Genomic DNA, 18,574 nt, shown 5'->3' on the forward strand with positions numbered 1-18,574 from the left:
TAATAAAACTTCCTCCAGCACAGCTTTATCTGAATCAGCATTGCTGAGTTTTGGGGTGACCACAGGCCTTCGTTATACACAGATAAGGAGGGGGATGAGGTTGAGGCACTGCCGGGTTATCACACACAGACTGTAGCACCATTTATATCTAATGCAAAACATAGTTTTTGTTTTTATTGTTCAAACATCTCAGAAACAGCGTCAGATCTCCAGGGCAGGTAACCGGGGAATCCATGGACAAGACCGTGCATCTGGGCCAGAGATCCACATTAATCCACAGTATAAAGGGGTCTGAGAGTATATACTGCAGAGATCAAAGGCTGCAGTGTTAGTATAACATATGTGACAGTGCCAGGGCGGCGACTATATAAAACGCTTTATCACAGCATCACACATGGTCTATAAACCATTATAACTAAGGGGGACAGTACACACGGCACATGCTGAGAGACCCCTCAATACCACATACACACGGCACATGCTGAGAGACCCCCCAATACCACATACACACGGAGAGCTGCATGCATGAGGAACATGGAGAAAGTGCTTCGTTCAGGCAAATGATCTTTAATCCACCAACTACCAGCATTGTCTGCTGACCACCCATCTGACCTAGGCAGCCCTCATTTCTCCATGCGACCTATAAACCAGCCCCCCCATCTGACCTAGGCAGCCCTCATCTCTCCATGCGACCTATAAACCAGCCCCCCCATCTGACCTAGCCAGCCCTCATCTCTCCATGCGACCTATAAACCAGTCCCCTCATCTGACCTAGGCAGCCCTCATGTGACCTATGAACCAGCCCCCATCTCTCCATGCGACCTATGAACCAGCCCCCCCATCTGACCTAGGCAGCCCTCATTTCTCCATGCAACCTATAAACCTGCCCCCCATCTGAACTAGGCAGCCCTCATCTCTCCTTGTGACCTATAAACCAGCCCCCCATCTGACCTAGACAGCCCTCATTTCTCCATGCGACCTATAAACCAGCCCCCCCATCTGACCTAGGCAGCCCTCATCTCTCCATGCGACCTATAAACCAGTCCCCCCCATCAGACCTAGGCAGCCCTCATCTCTCCATGCGACCTTTAAACCAGCCCCCCATCTGACCTAGGCAGCCCTCATGTGACCTATGAACCAGCCCCCCATCTGATCTAGGCAGCCCTCATCTCTCCATGCGACCTATAAACCAGTCCCCCCCATCTGACCCAGGCAGCCCTCATCTCTCCATGCGACCTATAAACCAGTCCCCCCATCTGACCTAGGCAGCCCTCATGTGACCTATGAACCAGCCCCCCATCTGACCTAGGCAGCCCTCATCTCTCCATGCAACCTATGAACCAGCCCCCCATCTGACCTAGGCATCCTGTACCCCAACCATGTGACCTATGAACCAGCCCTAATCTCTCCATGCGACAATGAATCAGCCCCCATTTGGCCTAGACAGCCTCTAGCCCACCATGTGACCTATGAACCAGTCCCGTCTCGTCCCCCTCCCCCCCCATCTGACCTAGGCAGCCCTCTCCCCTCCCATGTGAAACACGCAAACAGCCCAATCACAGATCCAGTGCTGGGGGTCAGTCACAAGCGCTGTGCGTTTATTTAATTATTAACTAGAAACAAACATCACCCTAGAGACCCCCTGAACCCCCATTTATAGTGATAGCGCGGAGTGTGGCCCCTGGGCCCACTGTTATTTTTTGTCCTCATCCTTTTTGTCCTTCTTGTTGTCCTTTGAGGCTTGGGAGGCCAGAGACCCCATAGCATTGCGGATGGCTTCATTGTTGGGGTCTACGCCAGGTAAATTCTCCAGGACACTCTGTAGGAACTCTGGGTCCTGCATAACGTCATAGTCATCTTCCTCCTGGGGGAGGGGCACAGATCTGTGAGGCTTTCAGAGGGGTGTCTACCGGTGTATACCAGGGGGGGAGGGACTCTGGTGTTATATCACTACCGGTGTATACCAGGGGGAGGGGGGTCTACATTTATATCAGAATGATCGGGTATTATATCACTACCGGTATATATCAGGGGGAGGGGAGGATGGCTCCAGGATTATATCCCTACACCGATAGGGAGTGGCGGGGGGCTCTGGGATCATACTAATTACCATTGTACCGGAGGAGACTCAGACTATACCAGTATATTGGGGGAGGGGACGGTTACCTTGGCAAGTTCCGGTATTTCCATCATGGAGCTGGTGTCCAAGTCACTCTGCTCGGCCTGGCCAAACTCTGCTGGAGAGAGAGCAGCGATATCAGAATGGGGAGACACTATATAATATATATATAACGCCACTGCCAGGAGCCCCAAACCGCATTCTATCATTTACACCTCGTTACCCCCCAAAAAACGCTCTGTTCTCTTTTATGCACGAGGATTTGTCTAAAAGCAAAGAACTGCAGAGACCTATTAAAACATCACACATGTACTATACAGAACACTCCCCGCTATATCACATCCATGCTATATCACATACGTACAATACACAGATCCCTCCACGCTACATCACAGCCATGCTATATCACATACGTACAATACACAGATCCGTCCATGCTACATCACATCCATGCTATATCACATACGTACAATACACAGATCCGTCCACGCTACATCACATCCATGCTATATCACATACATACAATACACAGATCCCTCCACGCTACATCACAGCCATGCTATATCACATACGTACAATACACAGATCCGTCCACGCTACATCACATCCATGCTTTATCACATACGTACAATACACGGATCCCTCCACGCTACATCACATCCATGCTATATCACATACGTACAATACACAGATCCGTCCACGCTACATCACATCCATGCTGTATCAGATACGTACAATACACAGATCCCTCCACGCTACATCACAGCCATGCTGTATCACATACGTACAATACACAGATCCGTCTAAGCTACATCACATCCATGCTGTATCATATACGTACAATACACAGATCCCTCCACGCTACATCACATCCATGCTGTTTCACATACATACGATACACAGATCCCTCCAAGCTACATCACATATGTACTATACACAGATCCCTCCACGCTACATCACATACATACTACACACAGATCCCTCCAAGCTACATCACATACGTACGATACACAGATCCCTCCACGCTACATCACATACGTACTATACACAGTTCCCTCCAAGCTACATCACATACGTATAGACAGTGCTACTAAAACAGCCTAGCAGGAACACTACAATACACAGCACCCTCAGTTACATCATATACATATGTATAATTCATACTGACCTGCACACGACATTATGTGTGTATGCCTATTACCCTACAATCTATATTATCTGCATAGTATAATTTTCTGCGCACGTACCGGCTCCCTGTAATGACATCTGCATGGCGTACGCGATCTGTTCATCTTCTGTCATGCTGCTGAAGTCCGGCAGTCCGCTACGGCCTCCTTCCTGTTGCCCAATAGTCATCTTGAGCAGAGCTTCATCTGAATCTAAATACAGAGAGACAGCACACTGAGCAGGGGTCTCCCCATCATACCCAGTAATGCATGCGTTACCCCGACTTTCTCACCATCTCCGGCTGTGGAGGTGATCCCGGCCTCGGCTGCGGAGGCCGCAGCTGCCCTTCTGGCCTCCTCTTCCTGTCGCTGTCTCTGTTCCTCCATAGATACACGGAGGGCCTGTTGCCAAACACACACGTGGGTAAAAGAGAGCAATACTCACAAGGAAACACAAAAACGCTGGACACTTATAACCATCGCGTTAATATAGTATCACACTATAGAGTAACACCGGTACACCTCACAGGGGAGTACTGCCATCTACAGCTACACAGTCACCAGCAGAGAATGGCCCCAAATAACGAGGGCCCATAAATGCCTCCGCCTGTCACTCACCAAAGCCAGTTCCGGATCAGCACTGGGATCAACACCAAATTCAAAGTCACTGGCCCCCAACCCGAGCATGGCTCCTCCTTCTCCTGCCAGGATGGGTGAGCTGATCAGGGCATCTGCCAGGCTAGGACCCGGTGGCACAGTGACTAAATGTGACCCCGTCCCGTCCTTGCCGTTCAGCGTATTGATAAACGCCGTCAGCTTCTCCGTATTCGATTCCTGCAAGAAGCAGATCTGATGTTAGCAGCTATCGGTGAGGAGATACCCACGGGCGCGGAGGAATCGCCGGAGACATACGCACCTCCTCCCCAAAGTTTATGATGTCCACGCTGACCTTCTCCTTCTTTAGTCGCTTCGCCATTTTCACCAACTGCAAAAAAAAGTGTTGCGAATGTGAGCCCACCAAATGCATGTACGGAGAGCAACCACCAGCCATGTAATACTAATAGGGCTTGTGAGGTCACGTGACGGGCAGGTTCTACTTTCCCTTTAAGAATCTGAAGCCTGAGGGGAAAAGGGGGCAACAGGGCGGTTTCCAACACCACTATACCAGAATCATAGTGTACACAGTTAAAGGGACACTGAGCCCACTAAACCAGCTGCCGCACATGGAAATGACCATGGGACCAGTATAGGAGAGGACGTTGGGGTATGACAACACGCCAGGGATAACCACACTGCCAGAGCGCAGACTTACGTCTTTCTCATTGTCTTCTACTGGGCTCCCCACAAAGGCGATGATCCTCATCTTGTGGTTCTTCCCCTGACGGTGTTTCAGTGCCAGCTGGAGAATAGAGAAGAGCAGCAGGTCAGACAGAGGAACGGACACCGGGTACTACGCCTGCCATAACCCTCTGAGAACACTACATCCACATTCTATCAGTATATAATAGATCAGGACGTTTGCCACAACCCCTGCGTAACAATTATGGAAGGGGCAACACGGCCAGGTCTTGCACAGCTAGAAATGACAGAGCCGGATGGGGCATTGCCCCCTAGTGGCCAAAGTCTCAGCTTCTCCCATTAGATTGCCCCTATGCCAGTCTCCACCCATGACATACGTGTGCGATGCGGATTCCCGTGCAGAAGCTGATCCTGCCGATGGGCTGTACGGAGTGGAGTTTGGAGAGGATCCTGCCAGTGTCCGGGGTGAGTGTGGTGAGAACCTCACAGTTACTGGAAGAGAGAGGGGGGTATATACATCTGTTATAGGCAATTATCGCAGTAACAACCCACTCCTCATCCTCAGTACACACTGACGTATACTGTTACTGAGCCCTGTATCCAGGGCTAGATGCTCCATCAGACCCTCCCCGTCTGGGTGACACGTACTTGGCTAAGGTAATGAGCCCCACGTTGTTCTCAGGGTTGCTGCGGGTCTTGGAGTGACAAACAATGTTGACGGCGTCCTGCTGGGCCTGGAGCCGGGTGGGTAGGAAGTCGCCATTTCTCATGTATTCGCTGTTGTCCACACTGTAAGAGCGGCAAAGGAAAATGGTGAGAAGAGGCCACGGCGGGATGGGGATGTCACAGGAGGTATGGGCAGGGGGCAGGGAAAGCTTAGGAGGGAGGGAGGGGGATGTCACAGGAGGTATGGGAAGGGAGGGGGCAGGGAAAGCTTAGGGGGGAGGGATGGGGATGGCACAGGAGGTATTGGAAGGGAGGGGGCAGGGAAAGCTTAGGGGGGAGGGAGGGGGATGTCACAGGAGGTATGGGAAGGGAGGGGGCAGGGAAAGCTTAGGGGGAGGGAGGGGGATGGCACAGGAGGTATGGGAAGGGGGCAGGGAAAGCTTAGGGGGGAGGGAGGGGGATGTCGCAGGAGGTATGGGTGGAGGGGGGTCAGGGAAAGTTTAGGGGGGAGGGATGGGATGTCACAGGAGGTATGGGCGGGGGGGGCAGGGAAAGCATAGGGGGGAGGGAGGGGGATGTCACAGGGGGTATGGGCGGGGGGGGCAGGGAAAGCATAGGGGGGAGGGAGGGGGATGTCACAGGAGGTATGGGAAGGGATGGGGCAGGGAAAGTTTAGGGGGGAGGGAGGGGGATGTCACAGGAGGTATGGGAAGGGAGGGGGCAGGGAAAGTTTAGGGGGGAGGGAGGGGGATGTCACAGGAGGTATGGGCGGGGGGGCAGGGAAAGCTTAGGGGGGAGGGAGGGGGATGTCACAGGAGGTATGGGAAGGGAGGGGGCAGGGAAAGCTTAGGGGGGAGGGAGGGGGATGTCACAGGAGGTATGGGAAGGGAGGGGGCCGGCAAAGTTTAGGGGGGAGGGAGGGGGATGTCACAGGAGGTATGGGCGGGGGGGCAGGGAAAGCATAGGGGGGAGGGAGGGGGATGTCACAGGAGGTATGGGGAGGGATGGGGGCAGGGAAAGTTTAGGGGGGAGGGAGGGGGATGTCACAGGAGGTATGGGAAGGGAGGGGGCAGGGAAAGTTTAGGGGGGAGGGAGGGGGATGTCACAGGAGGTATGGGCGGGGGGGGCAGGGAAAGCTTAGGGGGGTGGGAGGGGGATGTCACAGGAGGTATGGGAAGGGAGGGGGCAGGGAAAGCTTAGGGGGGAGGGAGGGGGATGTCACAGGAGGTATGGGAAGGGAGGGGGCAGGGAAAGTTTAGGGGGGAGGGAGGGGGATGTCACAGGAGGTATGGGAAGGGAGGGGGCAGGGAAAGTTTAGGGGGGAGGGAGGGGGATGTCACAGGAGGTATGGGAAGGGAGGGGGCAGGGAAAGCTTAGGGGGAGGGAGAGGGATGTCACAGGAGGTATGGGAAGGGAGGGGGCAGGGAAAGCTTAGGGGGGAGGGGGATGTCACAGGAGGTATGGGAAGGGAGGGGGCAGGGAAAGCTTCGGGGGAGGGAGGGGGATGTCACAGGAGGTATAGGAAGGGAGGGGGCAGGGAAAGCTTAGGGGGGAGGGGGATGTCACAGGAGGTATGGGAAGGGAGGGGGCAAGGAAAGCTTAGGGGGGAGGGAGGGGGATGTCACAGGAGGTATGGGAAGGGAGGGGGCAGGGAAAGCTTAGGGGGGAGGGATGGGGATGGCACAGGAGGTATTGGAAGGGAGGGGGCAGGGAAAGCTTAGGGGGGAGGGAGGGGGATGTCACAGGAGGTATGGGAAGGGAGGGGGCAGGGAAAGCTTAGGGGGAGGGAGGGGGATGGCACAGGAGGTATGGGAAGGGGGCAGGGAAAGCTTAGGGGGGAGGGAGGGGGATGTCGCAGGAGGTATGGGTGGAGGGGGGTCAGGGAAAGTTTAGGGGGGAGGGATGGGATGTCACAGGAGGTATGGGCGGGGGGGGCAGGGAAAGCATAGGGGGGAGGGAGGGGGATGTCACAGGGGGTATGGGCGGGGGGGGCAGGGAAAGCATAGGGGGGAGGGAGGGGGATGTCACAGGAGGTATGGGAAGGGATGGGGCAGGGAAAGTTTAGGGGGGAGGGAGGGGGATGTCACAGGAGGTATGGGAAGGGAGGGGGCAGGGAAAGTTTAGGGGGGAGGGAGGGGGATGTCACAGGAGGTATGGGCGGGGGGGCAGGGAAAGCTTAGGGGGGAGGGAGGGGGATGTCACAGGAGGTATGGGAAGGGAGGGGGCAGGGAAAGCTTAGGGGGGAGGGAGGGGGATGTCACAGGAGGTATGGGAAGGGAGGGGGCCGGCAAAGTTTAGGGGGGAGGGAGGGGGATGTCACAGGAGGTATGGGCGGGGGGGCAGGGAAAGCATAGGGGGGAGGGAGGGGGATGTCACAGGAGGTATGGGGAGGGATGGGGGCAGGGAAAGTTTAGGGGGGAGGGAGGGGGTTGTCACAGGAGGTATGGGAAGGGAGGGGGCAGGGAAAGTTTAGGGGGGAGGGAGGGGGATGTCACAGGAGGTATGGGCGGGGGGGGCAGGGAAAGCTTAGGGGGGTGGGAGGGGGATGTCACAGGAGGTATGGGAAGGGAGGGGGCAGGGAAAGCTTAGGGGGGAGGGAGGGGGATGTCACAGGAGGTATGGGAAGGGAGGGGGCAGGGAAAGTTTAGGGGGGAGGGAGGGGGATGTCACAGGAGGTATGGGAAGGGAGGGGGCAGGGAAAGTTTAGGGGGGAGGGAGGGGGATGTCACAGGAGGTATGGGAAGGGAGGGGGCAGGGAAAGCTTAGGGGGAGGGAGAGGGATGTCACAGGAGGTATGGGAAGGGAGGGGGCAGGGAAAGCTTAGGGGGGAGGGGGATGTCACAGGAGGTATGGGAAGGGAGGGGGCAGGGAAAGCTTCGGGGGAGGGAGGGGGATGTCACAGGAGGTATAGGAAGGGAGGGGGCAGGGAAAGCTTAGGGGGGAGGGGGATGTCACAGGAGGTATGGGAAGGGAGGGGGCAAGGAAAGCTTAGGGGGGAGGGAGGGGGATGTCACAGGAGGTATGGGAAGGGAGGGGGCAGGGAAAGCTTAGGGGGGAGGGAGGGGGATGTCACAGGAGGTATGGGAAGGGAGGGGGCAGGGAAAGCTTAGGGGGGAGGGAGGGGGATGTCACAGGAGGTATGGGAAGGGAGGGGGCAGGGAAAGCTTAGGGGGATGGAGGGGGATGTCACAGGAGGTATGGGAAGGGGGAAGGGAAAGTTTAGGGGGGAGGGAGGGGGATGTCACAGGAGGTATGGGCGGGGGGGGGCAAAGAAAGCTTAGGGGGGAGGGAGGGGGATGTCACAGGAGGTATGGGAAGGGAGGGGGCAGGGAAAGTTTAGGGGGGAGGGAGGGGGATGTCACAGGAGGTATGGGCGGGGGGGCAAAGAAAGTTTAGGGGGGAGGGAGGGGGATGTCACAGGAGGTATGGGCGGGGGGGGGGGCAAAGAAAGCTTAGGGGGGAGGAATGGGGATGTCACAGGAGGTATGGGAAGGGGCAGGGAAAGTTTAGGGGGGAGGGGGATATCACAGGAGGAATGGGCGGGGGGGGCAGGGAAAGTTTGGAAGTCAGGGATGGGGGTGTTAAAAGAGGGTTTGGGGGGGTCAGAGGAAGTTTGGGGGATTGGCAGGGATGGGGGGGTCAGGGAAAGTTTTGGGGAAAGGGATGGGAGTTTAGGGGGCATGGATTGGGGGTAAGTGGTTTGGGGGGCAGGGATGAGGGTTTAGGGGAGGTTTGGGGGTCAGGGGTAGTAAGTCAGGGAAGGCGGTTCAGCGGATAGTGTGGAATGACGTTTGACAGTATACGGAAGGGGTTTGGGGGGCAGGAATGGGGAGTCAGGGGAGGTTTGGGGGTAAGTGGTTTGGGGGGCAGGGATGAGGGTTTGGGGATCAGGGATAGGAAGTCAGGGAAGGAGGGTCAGGGGATAGTGGGCAATGACGTTGGACAGTATACGGTGTATCGGAGGCAGGGATGGGGGTGTCAGGGATGGGGGTGTCAGGGGAGGCAGGGATGGGGGTGTCAGGGGAGGCAGGGATGGGGGTGTCAGGGATGGGGTGTCAGGGGAGGTAGGGATGGGGGTGTCAGGGGAGGCAGGGATGGGGGTGTCAGGGGAGGCAGGGATGGGGGTGTCAGGGATGGGGGTGTCAGGGGAGGCAGGGATGGAGGTGTCAGGGGAGGCAGGGATGGGGGTGTCAGGGATGGGGGTGTCAGGGATGGGAGTGTCTGGGGATGGGGGTGTCAGGGGATGTAGGGATGGGGGTGTCAGGGGATGTAGGGATGGGGGTGCCAGGGGAGGCAGGGATGGGGGTGTCAGGGGAGGCAGGGATGGGAGTGTCTGGGGATGGGGGTGTCAGGGGATGTAGGGATGGGGGTGTCAGGGGAGGCAGAGATGGGGGTGTCAGGGATGGGGGTGTCAGGGGAGGCAGGGATGGGGGTGTCAGGATGGGGGTGTCAGGGGAGGAGGGATGGGGGTGTCAGGATGGGGGTGTCAGGGGAGGAGGGATGGGGGTGTCAGGGATGGGGGTGTCAGGGGAGGCAGAGATGGGGGTGTCAGAGATGGGGGTGTCAGGGGAGGCAGGGATGGAGGTGTCAGGGGAGGCAGGGATGGGGGTGTCAGGATGAGGGTGTCAGGGGAGGCAGGGATGGGGGTGTCAGGGGATGTAGGGATGGGGGTGTCAGGTGAGGCAGGGATGGGGGTGTCAAGGAGGGAGACCCTCCTTCCTGGACCCCTCTCCCTGCTCTCTGTTGCCGGCCGGTCTGTGCCCCTGCCCGGGCCGGGGATGACTCAGGGATTTGGCTCATGGGCCCCCTCTCACCCCCCCGGGGTGTCCTGATCCCCGCGGCCCCCTGTGCACTATGTCTCCCCCCTCTCCTCCGGGTCCCGCCTCTCCCCCGGGATCCCGGTGCTGTCCCCGGCTCTCACCAGACCATAGTACTCTCCAGCACCATCTTGTCGTATTGTCACTGCTCCTGCACACACCAACACCGAGCGCTCTCAGTGGTCCGCCCCGCCCACCAATCAGCGCCACTTCCGCCTCTCAGCGCAGGGCATGCCGGGAAGTGTAGTCCAGACTCAGCACCTGGCACACAGGCATGCCAGCTGCGCCCCTTCCCCTGTAGTACCCCTATATTATGGACCCTGTGCAGCTGTGCCCTTCCCTGTAGTACCCCCATATTATGGACCCTGTGCCCCTTACCCTGTAGTACCCCCATATTATGTACCCTGTGCAGCTGTCCCCTTCCCTGTAGTACCCCCATATTATGGACCCTGTGCAGCTGTGCCCTTCCCTGTAGTACCCCCATATTATGGACCATGTGCCCCTTCCCCTGTAGTACACCCATATTATGTGCCCTGTGCCCCTTCCCTGTAGTACCCCCATATTATGGACCCTGTGCCCCTTCCCCTGTAGTACACCCATATTATGGACCCTGCGCCCCTTCCGCGTAGTACCCCCATATTATGGACCGAGCCCCTTCCCTGTAGTACCCCCATATTATGGACCCTGTGCCCCTTCCCCTGTAGTACCCCCATATTATGGACCCTGTGCCCCTTCCCCTGTAGTACCCCTATATTATGTACCCTGTGCCCCTTCCCCTGTAGTACACCCATATTATGTGCCCCTTCCCTGTAGTACACCCATATTATGGACCCTGCGCCCCTTCCCTGCAGTACCCCCATATTATGTACCCTGTGCCCCTTCCCCTGTAGTACCCCCATATTATGGACCCTCCACCCCTTCCCTGTAATACCCCCATATTATGTACCCTGTGCCCCTTCCCTGTAGTTCCCCCATATTATGTACCCTGCGCCCCTTTCCTGTAATACCCCCATATTATGGACCCTTTGCCCCTTCCCCTGTAGTACCCCCATATTATGGACCCTCCGCCCCTTCCCTGTAATACCCCCATATTATGTACCCTGTGCCCCTTCCCTGTAGTTCCCCCATATTATGTACCCTGCGCCCCTTCCCTGTAATACCCCCATATTATGGACCCTTTGCCCCTTCCCCTGTAGTACCCCCATATTATGTACCCTGTGCAGCTGTCCCCTTCCCTGTAGTACCCCCATATTATGTACCCTGTGCAGCTGTCCCCTTCCCTGTAGTACCCCCATATTATGTACCCTGTGCCCCTTCCCCTGTAGTACCCCCATATTATGGACCCTGTGCCCCTTCCGCGTAGTACCCCCATATTATGGACTCTGAGCCCCTTCCCTGTAGTACCCCCATATTATGGACCCTCTGCCCCTTCCCCTGTAGTACCCCCATATTATGGACCGTGCCCCTTCCCCTGTAGTACCCCTATATTATGTACCCTGTGCCCCTTCCCCTGTAGTACCCCTATATTATGTACCCTGTGCCCCTTCCCCTGTAGTACACCCATATTATGTGCCCTGCGCCCCTTCCCTGCAGTACCCCCATATTATGTACCCTGTGCCCCTTCCCCTGTAGTACCCCCATATTATGGACCCTCCACCCCTTCCCTGTAATACCCCCATATTATGTACCCTGTGCCCCTTCCCTGTAGTTCCCCCATATTATGTACCCTGCGATCCTTCCCTGTAATACCCCCATATTATGGACCCTTTGCCCCTTCCCCTGTAGTACCCCCATATTATGTACCCTGTGCAGCTGTCCCCTTCCCTGTAGTACCCCCATATTATGTACCCTGTGCAGCTGTCCCCTTCTCTGTAGTACCCCCATATTATGTACCCTGTGCCCCTTCCCCTGTAGTACCCCCATATTATGGACCCTGTGCCCAATCCGCGTAGTACCCCCATATTATGGACCCTGTGCCCCTTCCGCGTAGTACCCCCATATTATGGACCCTGAGCCCCTTCCCTGTAGTACCCCCATATTATGGACCCTGTGCCCCTTCCCCTGTAGTACCCCCATATTATGTACCCTGTGCAGCTGTCCCCTTCTCTGTAGTACCCCCATATTATGTACCCTGTGCCCCTTCCCCTGTAGTACCCCCATATTATGGACCCTGTGCCCAATCCGCGTAGTACCCCCATATTATGGACCCTGTGCCCCTTCCGCGTAGTACCCCCATATTATGGACCCTGAGCCCCTTCCCTGTAGTACCCCCATATTATGGACCCTGTGCCCCTTCCCCTGTAGTACCCCCATATTATGGACCCTGTGCCCCTTCCCCTGTAGTACCCCCATATTATGGACCCTGTGCCCCTTCCCTGTAGTACCCCCATATTATGTACCCTATGCCCCTTCCCCTGTAGTACCCTCCTATTATGTACCCTGCGCCCCTTCCCCTATAGTACCCCCCTATTATGTACCCTGCGCCCCTTCCCCTGTAGTACCCCCATATTATGTACCCTATGCCCCTTCCCCTGTAGTACCCTCATATTACCCATGAGAAACTACTTCTCTTACCACGGTGTCTGCGGTTCTCCCAACACTGGGTGAACTGAAGTCGGCCTCCCAGCCTGGGATCCCCCAGAGCGAGGCCCGTCCCGTTAGGCTGAGGGTTAATCCTTGGACTTGGAAGCAGGACATCTTGTACTCCAGGCCTATTTCGTAGGTATGACAGCCCTACTGGAAGCTGACGGCCTTGGGAAGGCCAGACCTGTGGGTTAAACCTTGAGGATGTAAGGATTGAAAGGAGACGTGCAAGGCTTCGCTGAAGTTGCAGCCAAACCAGAAACCCAGAATTTACCGCTGCCAACGTGTCCACAATCCTGTCCATGTCAGGACCAAACAATACTTCTGTATGGGAAGCATCGTAGGTTATCTTGGAATCAGCATCTGTGTCCAAGAACGCCACCACAGGAAACGGCGAGCCGCCACAGCTGCCGCCGAGACACCTGAAGTCAGGAGACTGATATCCAGAACAGCCTCCCCAATAGGTGTGGCTGCATCGCTGATGTTACCAACCAAGAAAACCTCTGAGGCCTAGAAGCATTAGAGGGAAGGTACATAGGGCCTGATTCAGAGCCGGACGCAATTAGCGCTCGCTCGTCCAGAAAAAAGGGGTGGCTATTCAAATCAACCGTTCGCTCTTTGCGGTCTGTTCACGCCTCTAGGTCTGAACGAGCGAACAAAACTTGCGGTCGTTTTTTGAAAGAATACACCCCCTGGCCGCTCGCATCCTATGTCATGTCCGCTATTTATTAATCGAGTACATCGACCAAGGTATGAACTGCTCGCTATTCATGTGGTTGGTTTTTGCTACCGCAATCTTGCGAGCAGTTCTGACTATAAAATAACCCAGTGACGTGGCCAATGACGCTGCTGTTTTAATTATGCACACCCATAAAACGCCCGTTTTGACCTTTAAGCACGCCTGCGTTCTGATCTCCACTCCCCGTTTTCAAGCACCTTCCCCTGTTACCACCCACATACGCCTCATTCTGTCACTCAAATTATCAGGCATTCGCTATTTTGCGAGCACATGAATTTCGGCCAAACTGACTGGTTCGCGCATGCGTATAACGATCCGTAATCATGCGCAGTTGGGCAAACATCACTCGGAGCGAACGAGCGGCCGCTTACGAGCGGCTCTGAATCAGGCCCATAGACTTCCGGCAAACCTCCACCTTCCTAACCTTCAGGGAAGAAATGGAAGGCATAGGCAACGTAGCACTTGTAATAAACCATATTACATTGCCACTGCAGGATGAGTTCTATGTCGTGCAAGGAACTTCAGGAAATGGATAACACGCAGGTTTGATGCCTCTTACGGGGCGTTCGCCAGGCTGTAGCCCTGCGACTAAATTATCCAGTAAAGGGAATTCTGCAGAAGTAGCCCTATATCTGTACAAACTGAGCCTGCTTGAACAGAGGAGCTGGTACGACCCAGACGGCTGACAGTACACACCAAGGCAGGAATAGTAACCCCCAAACCATCTCCAGGGGAGGGGACGCAGGGTTAGAGACATCCGCAATCTCTCCCTCACCAGATGACATGTCAGCGATGTGTGTGGGTTATGCCGACACCAGAGGACGCCTAGATGGCTCAGCGGCTTTCTCCTCCTGCAACAAGTCTCATAGCAGTAGAGGTAGGCGCCATCCGTCCCTGGTGTGGGCACAGGAGGCATCTGCATAGCAGTAATCTGTAGTGACAATCCCTGTGAGGGAAGAAAACAGACTGCTGTGGTAACCCCATAGAGGGGGAGACAGCTGGCACCGCTAAGCCAGGACCTGAGATAAAAAGGTATATATATATATATTAGGTAGGAAGGCAAATTACTGGACCAATCTGCCGCTTGGGCAAGCTGCAGGAGCTTACTGCTCAGATATGGCAGAGTGCAGCGTACAACAGCATGTGACCATTCTCACAAATACTTAACATATATCTACAGTCAGGTGCATAAATATTGGGACAGTGACAGAATTGTCAGATTTTGGCCTCTAGTCACCACCACAATGGCTTTGAAATGAAACAAACAAGATGTGATTTACCTGCAGACTTTCAGATTTCATTTTAGGGTAATTACATCCAATCAGGTGAACGGTGTAGGAATTACAACGGTTTCTATATGTGCCTCCCACTTTTTAAGGGGCCAAAAGTAATGGGACAAACTAAACAATCCTAAATCTAACTTTCACTTTTTAATACTTTGTTGCAAATCCTTTGCAGGCAATTACAGCCTGAAGTCTGGAACGCATAGACATCACCAGACGCTGGGTTTCATCCCTGGTGATGCTCTGCCAGGCCTCTACTGCAAATGTCTTCAGTTCCTGCTTGTTCTTGGGGCATTTTCCCTTCAGTTTTGTCTTCATCAAGTGAAATGCATGCTCAATCAGATTCCGGTCAGGGGATTGACTTGGCCATTGCATAACATTCCACTTTTTAGCCTTAAAAACTCTTTGGTTGCTTTTGCAGTAAGCTTCGGGTCATTGTCCATCTGCACTGTGAAGCGCCGTCCAATGAGTTCTGAAGCATTTGACTGAATATGAGCATATAATATTGCCCGAAACACTTCAGAATTCATTCTGCTGCTTTTGTCAGCAGTCACATCATCAATAAATACAAGGGAACCAGTTCCATTGGCAGCCATACATGCCCACGACAAGACACTACCACCACCATGCTTCACTGATGAGGTGGTATGTTATGGATCATGAGCAGTTCCTTTCCTTCTCTTCCCATCACTCTGGTACAAGTTGATCTTTGTCTCATCTGTCCATAGGATGTTGTTCTAGAACTTTAATGGCTTTTTTAGATGTTGTTTGGCAAACTCTAATCTGATCTTCCTGTTTTTGAGGCTCACCAATGGTTTACATCTTGTGGTGAACCCTCTATATTCACTCTTGTGAAGTCTTCTCTTGATTGTTGACTTTGACACATATACACCTACCTCCTGGAGAGTGTTCTTGATTTGGCCAACTGTTGTGGAGGGGTTTTTCTTCACCAGGGAAATAATTTTTCTGTTATCCACCACAGTTGTTTTCCGTGGTCTTCCGGGTCTTTTGGTGTTGCTGAGCTCTCCGGTGCGTTCTTTCTTTTTAAGAATGTTCCAAACAGTTGATTTGGCCACACCTAATGTTTTTGCTATCTCTCTGATGGGTTTGTTCTGATTTTTCAGCCTAATGATGGCTTGCTTCACTGATAGTGACAGCTCTTTGGATCTCATATTGAGAGTCGACAGCAACTGATTCCAAATGCAAATGTCACACCTAGAATCAACTCCAGACCTTTTACCTGCTTAATTGATAATGAAATAACGAGGGAATAGCCCACACCTGTCCATGAAATAGCTTTTGAGTCGATAGTCCCATTACTTTTGGCCCCTTAAAAAGTGGGAGGCACATATAGAAACCGTTGTAATTCCTACACCGTTCACCTGATTTGGATGTAATTACCCTCAAATTAAATCTGAAAGTCTGCAGGTAAATCACATCTTGTTTGTTTCATTTCAAAGCCATTGTGGTGGTGACTAGAGGGCAAAATATGACAATTCTGTCAATGTCCCAATATTTATGCACCTGACTGTGTGTATGTGTATATATATATATATATATATATATAAAAATGAGAAACTCCCTGACTACACGTGTAAGCAGGGCATGAATCAGAGATGGAGACAGTTGGCAGAAATGACAGTATGTGAATACAGTAGACACAGACAGCGCTAGAATAAGTCACACACCATGCAGAAATGACCCTGCACGATGGAGCTTTTAATCAACGACACCGACAGTGTCTGGTAGGCAATAGTGCTGCATACACCGACCCCAAAAGGGAGAGGAATACAGGGGGACCGGGCGCACGCTGGCCAGAGAGAACTGCGACATTGCCACCAAGAAAATGGCCGCCAGAGACCTCAGAGGTGGCGTGGCATGAGAAGAGCAGCTCAGCATAGCCAGACCACAGTGGAAAGGCGCGCTGAGGGGAGGAGCTGGCTGTTAGACAGGGAAGGCAGCCTCCACTGGCCGGCGTTTAACCCCTGGGACGCTGGTCTCACACCTTTACTATCCAGCGTGTGTCCCTGGTGGTCCAGTGGAAGCGTAGGACTCAGTGCCTGGCTCCACTGTCGTCATCCCCAGAGAGTCCCCAGCCCTGGAGGTAGACTGCGATTTCTGCTGACAACGCTTACGCAGTGACCTGCCGCTTACCTGCCCTGTAGCGCCTGCCCGCAGTCCAGGGATCCCAAAGTTTTGAGAAACTTACTGTATTTCGGGCTGTTGAAATCTCAGTCACGGTGGGGCTGATGTATAGGAGAGCGTACGCGTGTTTAGAGGACCTTATATCCTCTATACTTATTTTGCTATGAGGTTTGCAGGACCTATGTAAGAAGACACCTACACCAGAAACTAATTCACACTGTTAGTGAAAGTCTATTTGCTAGTTATTGATCCTAGGGAAGTAAACCCTACCCTACCCTGCTATGCCATGACACCCGAAGGGAACAGGTGTATTCATTGTTTATACATTTTAAAAGATCCGTAGGTGCACTGTCATTGGTCCTTGTGATCCTAAGGTGCACTGTCATTGGCCCTTGTGATCCACACGTGAACCGTTATTGGTCCTTGAGTACTAAGCTTGGCCCCCCAAGATTTATAATATCTTGGCCAGACTAATACCCCTTTTAAACTAACCTGAAAACCTGGGTTATTACACATGAACGCGCAACAACCCGGGATTATGGTCAGTGGAAACGGCTCCACCCAGGTCCAATCAGTCAGGAATCCTTTCTGGGTACCTAGCAGGGTTTTTCCCAGGAAGGACCCAAAGCTGCAGTGGAAACGCTTAACCTGAGTTGTATGATTCGGGTCTTGTATACATCACGAGGAGAGCCGCATTCTGGCACCAAACCGGAAATAGTCCAGATCGGCGCCGCGGTGGAAAAGGGATTGGTTCCAGTTTGGAACAATGGGCCTGATTCACAGCGCTCGCAAGCAGGTCGATGTTGCCCCACTGCGCACGCACGCCGGAGCCCCAGCAAGCGACGGCAGCTCTGTCGCTCCTGGGCTCACTAGAAGACGGGCGGCTGTCTGGGGGGGGGGGGGGGGTGGCTTGCCAAACTGAGGCGTTCCCAAATGAACGCCTGCCGTTTGGGGGTGGCCCCACTGACATGATGTCAGTGGGGAGCTTCTGGCTCCATCGTGACCATCATCTGGCCGCTCGCTAAAGCTGTGGGTGGTTACCCATAGCTTAGCGAGCTGCCAGAAGGCCGGCTCAAAAAAAAAAAAATGCCGCCCTGATTCAGAGCAAGTGTTCAAAACCCCTTATGCCGCTTTTGGTGGAGAAGTGGCATAAGGGGTAGATTTACTAAAGCTTCTAAAGTGGTGGAATTGCCCATATCAGCCAATCACATTGCAGCTGTCATTGCACTATTGTATTCTCTAGACTACTACATACTGGCAGCTCCGCACTTGGTCTAAGCCGATAGGCCGAGGAGGGGGCTGCATTTTATAGAGCTACCACCAGCCGCAGGAAACGTAGCACGGGGACAGCAAGGGATCGCTCCTGACACCTGAGGACATAGAACGTGTGTCAGCTGCTTGTCCTTTGCTCAATAACAGATTGGTTGGTGCTGCTGAGCTTCCAGTCAGCGACTAATTAGTCTCTCTAGGAAGAGCTGGATACAGATAGTACAGGAAGAAAACCTCACGTTCCTGATCAGATACATTGTACACGGTCTTTATACAGAACATGTCTTCATGCTGGAAGAACATCCTGCCCACATAGGAGTCATTCCGACCATCACCTATGGACAAAAGGCCCCGGACAGACATTAGGAAGAGGAGCCGGCTGAGGTCACTGCCAGCACTTACTCCTACGCATCCGATACTGAAGTCTGCGTTACCCTCCCATCTGGCGGTCACAGGTGGTGTCACAGCGCATTCTCTGCACCCTTGTC

At 54.0% G+C, this 18,574-nt stretch overlaps 1 protein-coding gene across 2 annotated transcripts; it reads right to left on the reverse strand.

Moving 5' to 3' along the window:
• Nucleotides 1-141: 141 nt before the first annotated feature.
• On the reverse strand, nucleotides 142-10,279 carry PSMD4 (proteasome 26S subunit ubiquitin receptor, non-ATPase 4). Of its 2 annotated transcripts, none has more exons than XM_088460968.1 (10): nucleotides 10,172-10,279; nucleotides 5,233-5,373; nucleotides 4,962-5,076; nucleotides 4,598-4,684; nucleotides 4,202-4,270; nucleotides 3,904-4,119; nucleotides 3,579-3,687; nucleotides 3,367-3,498; nucleotides 2,167-2,234; nucleotides 142-1,864 (listed from the first exon to the last, which is right to left on the reverse strand). In XM_088460968.1, the coding sequence occupies exons 1-10, from the start codon at nucleotides 10,195-10,197 to the stop codon at nucleotides 1,694-1,696; spliced, it is 1,134 nt and encodes a 377-aa protein (XP_088317094.1). In that variant the 5' UTR covers nucleotides 10,198-10,279; the 3' UTR covers nucleotides 142-1,693. The 2 variants fall into 2 exon arrangements, with proteins under 2 accessions (XP_088317094.1, XP_088317093.1); XM_088460967.1 differs by having other exon boundaries at nucleotides 2,167-2,237.
• Nucleotides 10,280-18,574: the final 8,295 nt, after the last annotated feature.

This window comes from Taudactylus pleione, unplaced genomic scaffold (genome assembly GCF_031769625.1).
Source record: "Taudactylus pleione unplaced genomic scaffold, aTauple2 ptg000997l, whole genome shotgun sequence".
Lineage (NCBI taxonomy): Eukaryota > Metazoa > Chordata > Amphibia > Anura > Myobatrachidae > Taudactylus > Taudactylus pleione.

Coding starts and splice junctions, on each gene's coding strand:
- PSMD4 (XM_088460967.1), bottom strand. CDS start 10,197: ATGGTGCTGGAGAGTACTATGGTCTG. Junction 5,077..5,232: donor GGGCTCATTACCTTAGCCAA/GTACGTGTCACC, acceptor TCTCTCTTCCAG/TAACTGTGAGGTTCTCACCA. Junction 1,865..2,166: donor AAATACCGGAACTTGCCAAG/GTAACCGTCCCC, acceptor CCCCTCCCCCAG/GAGGAAGATGACTATGACGT.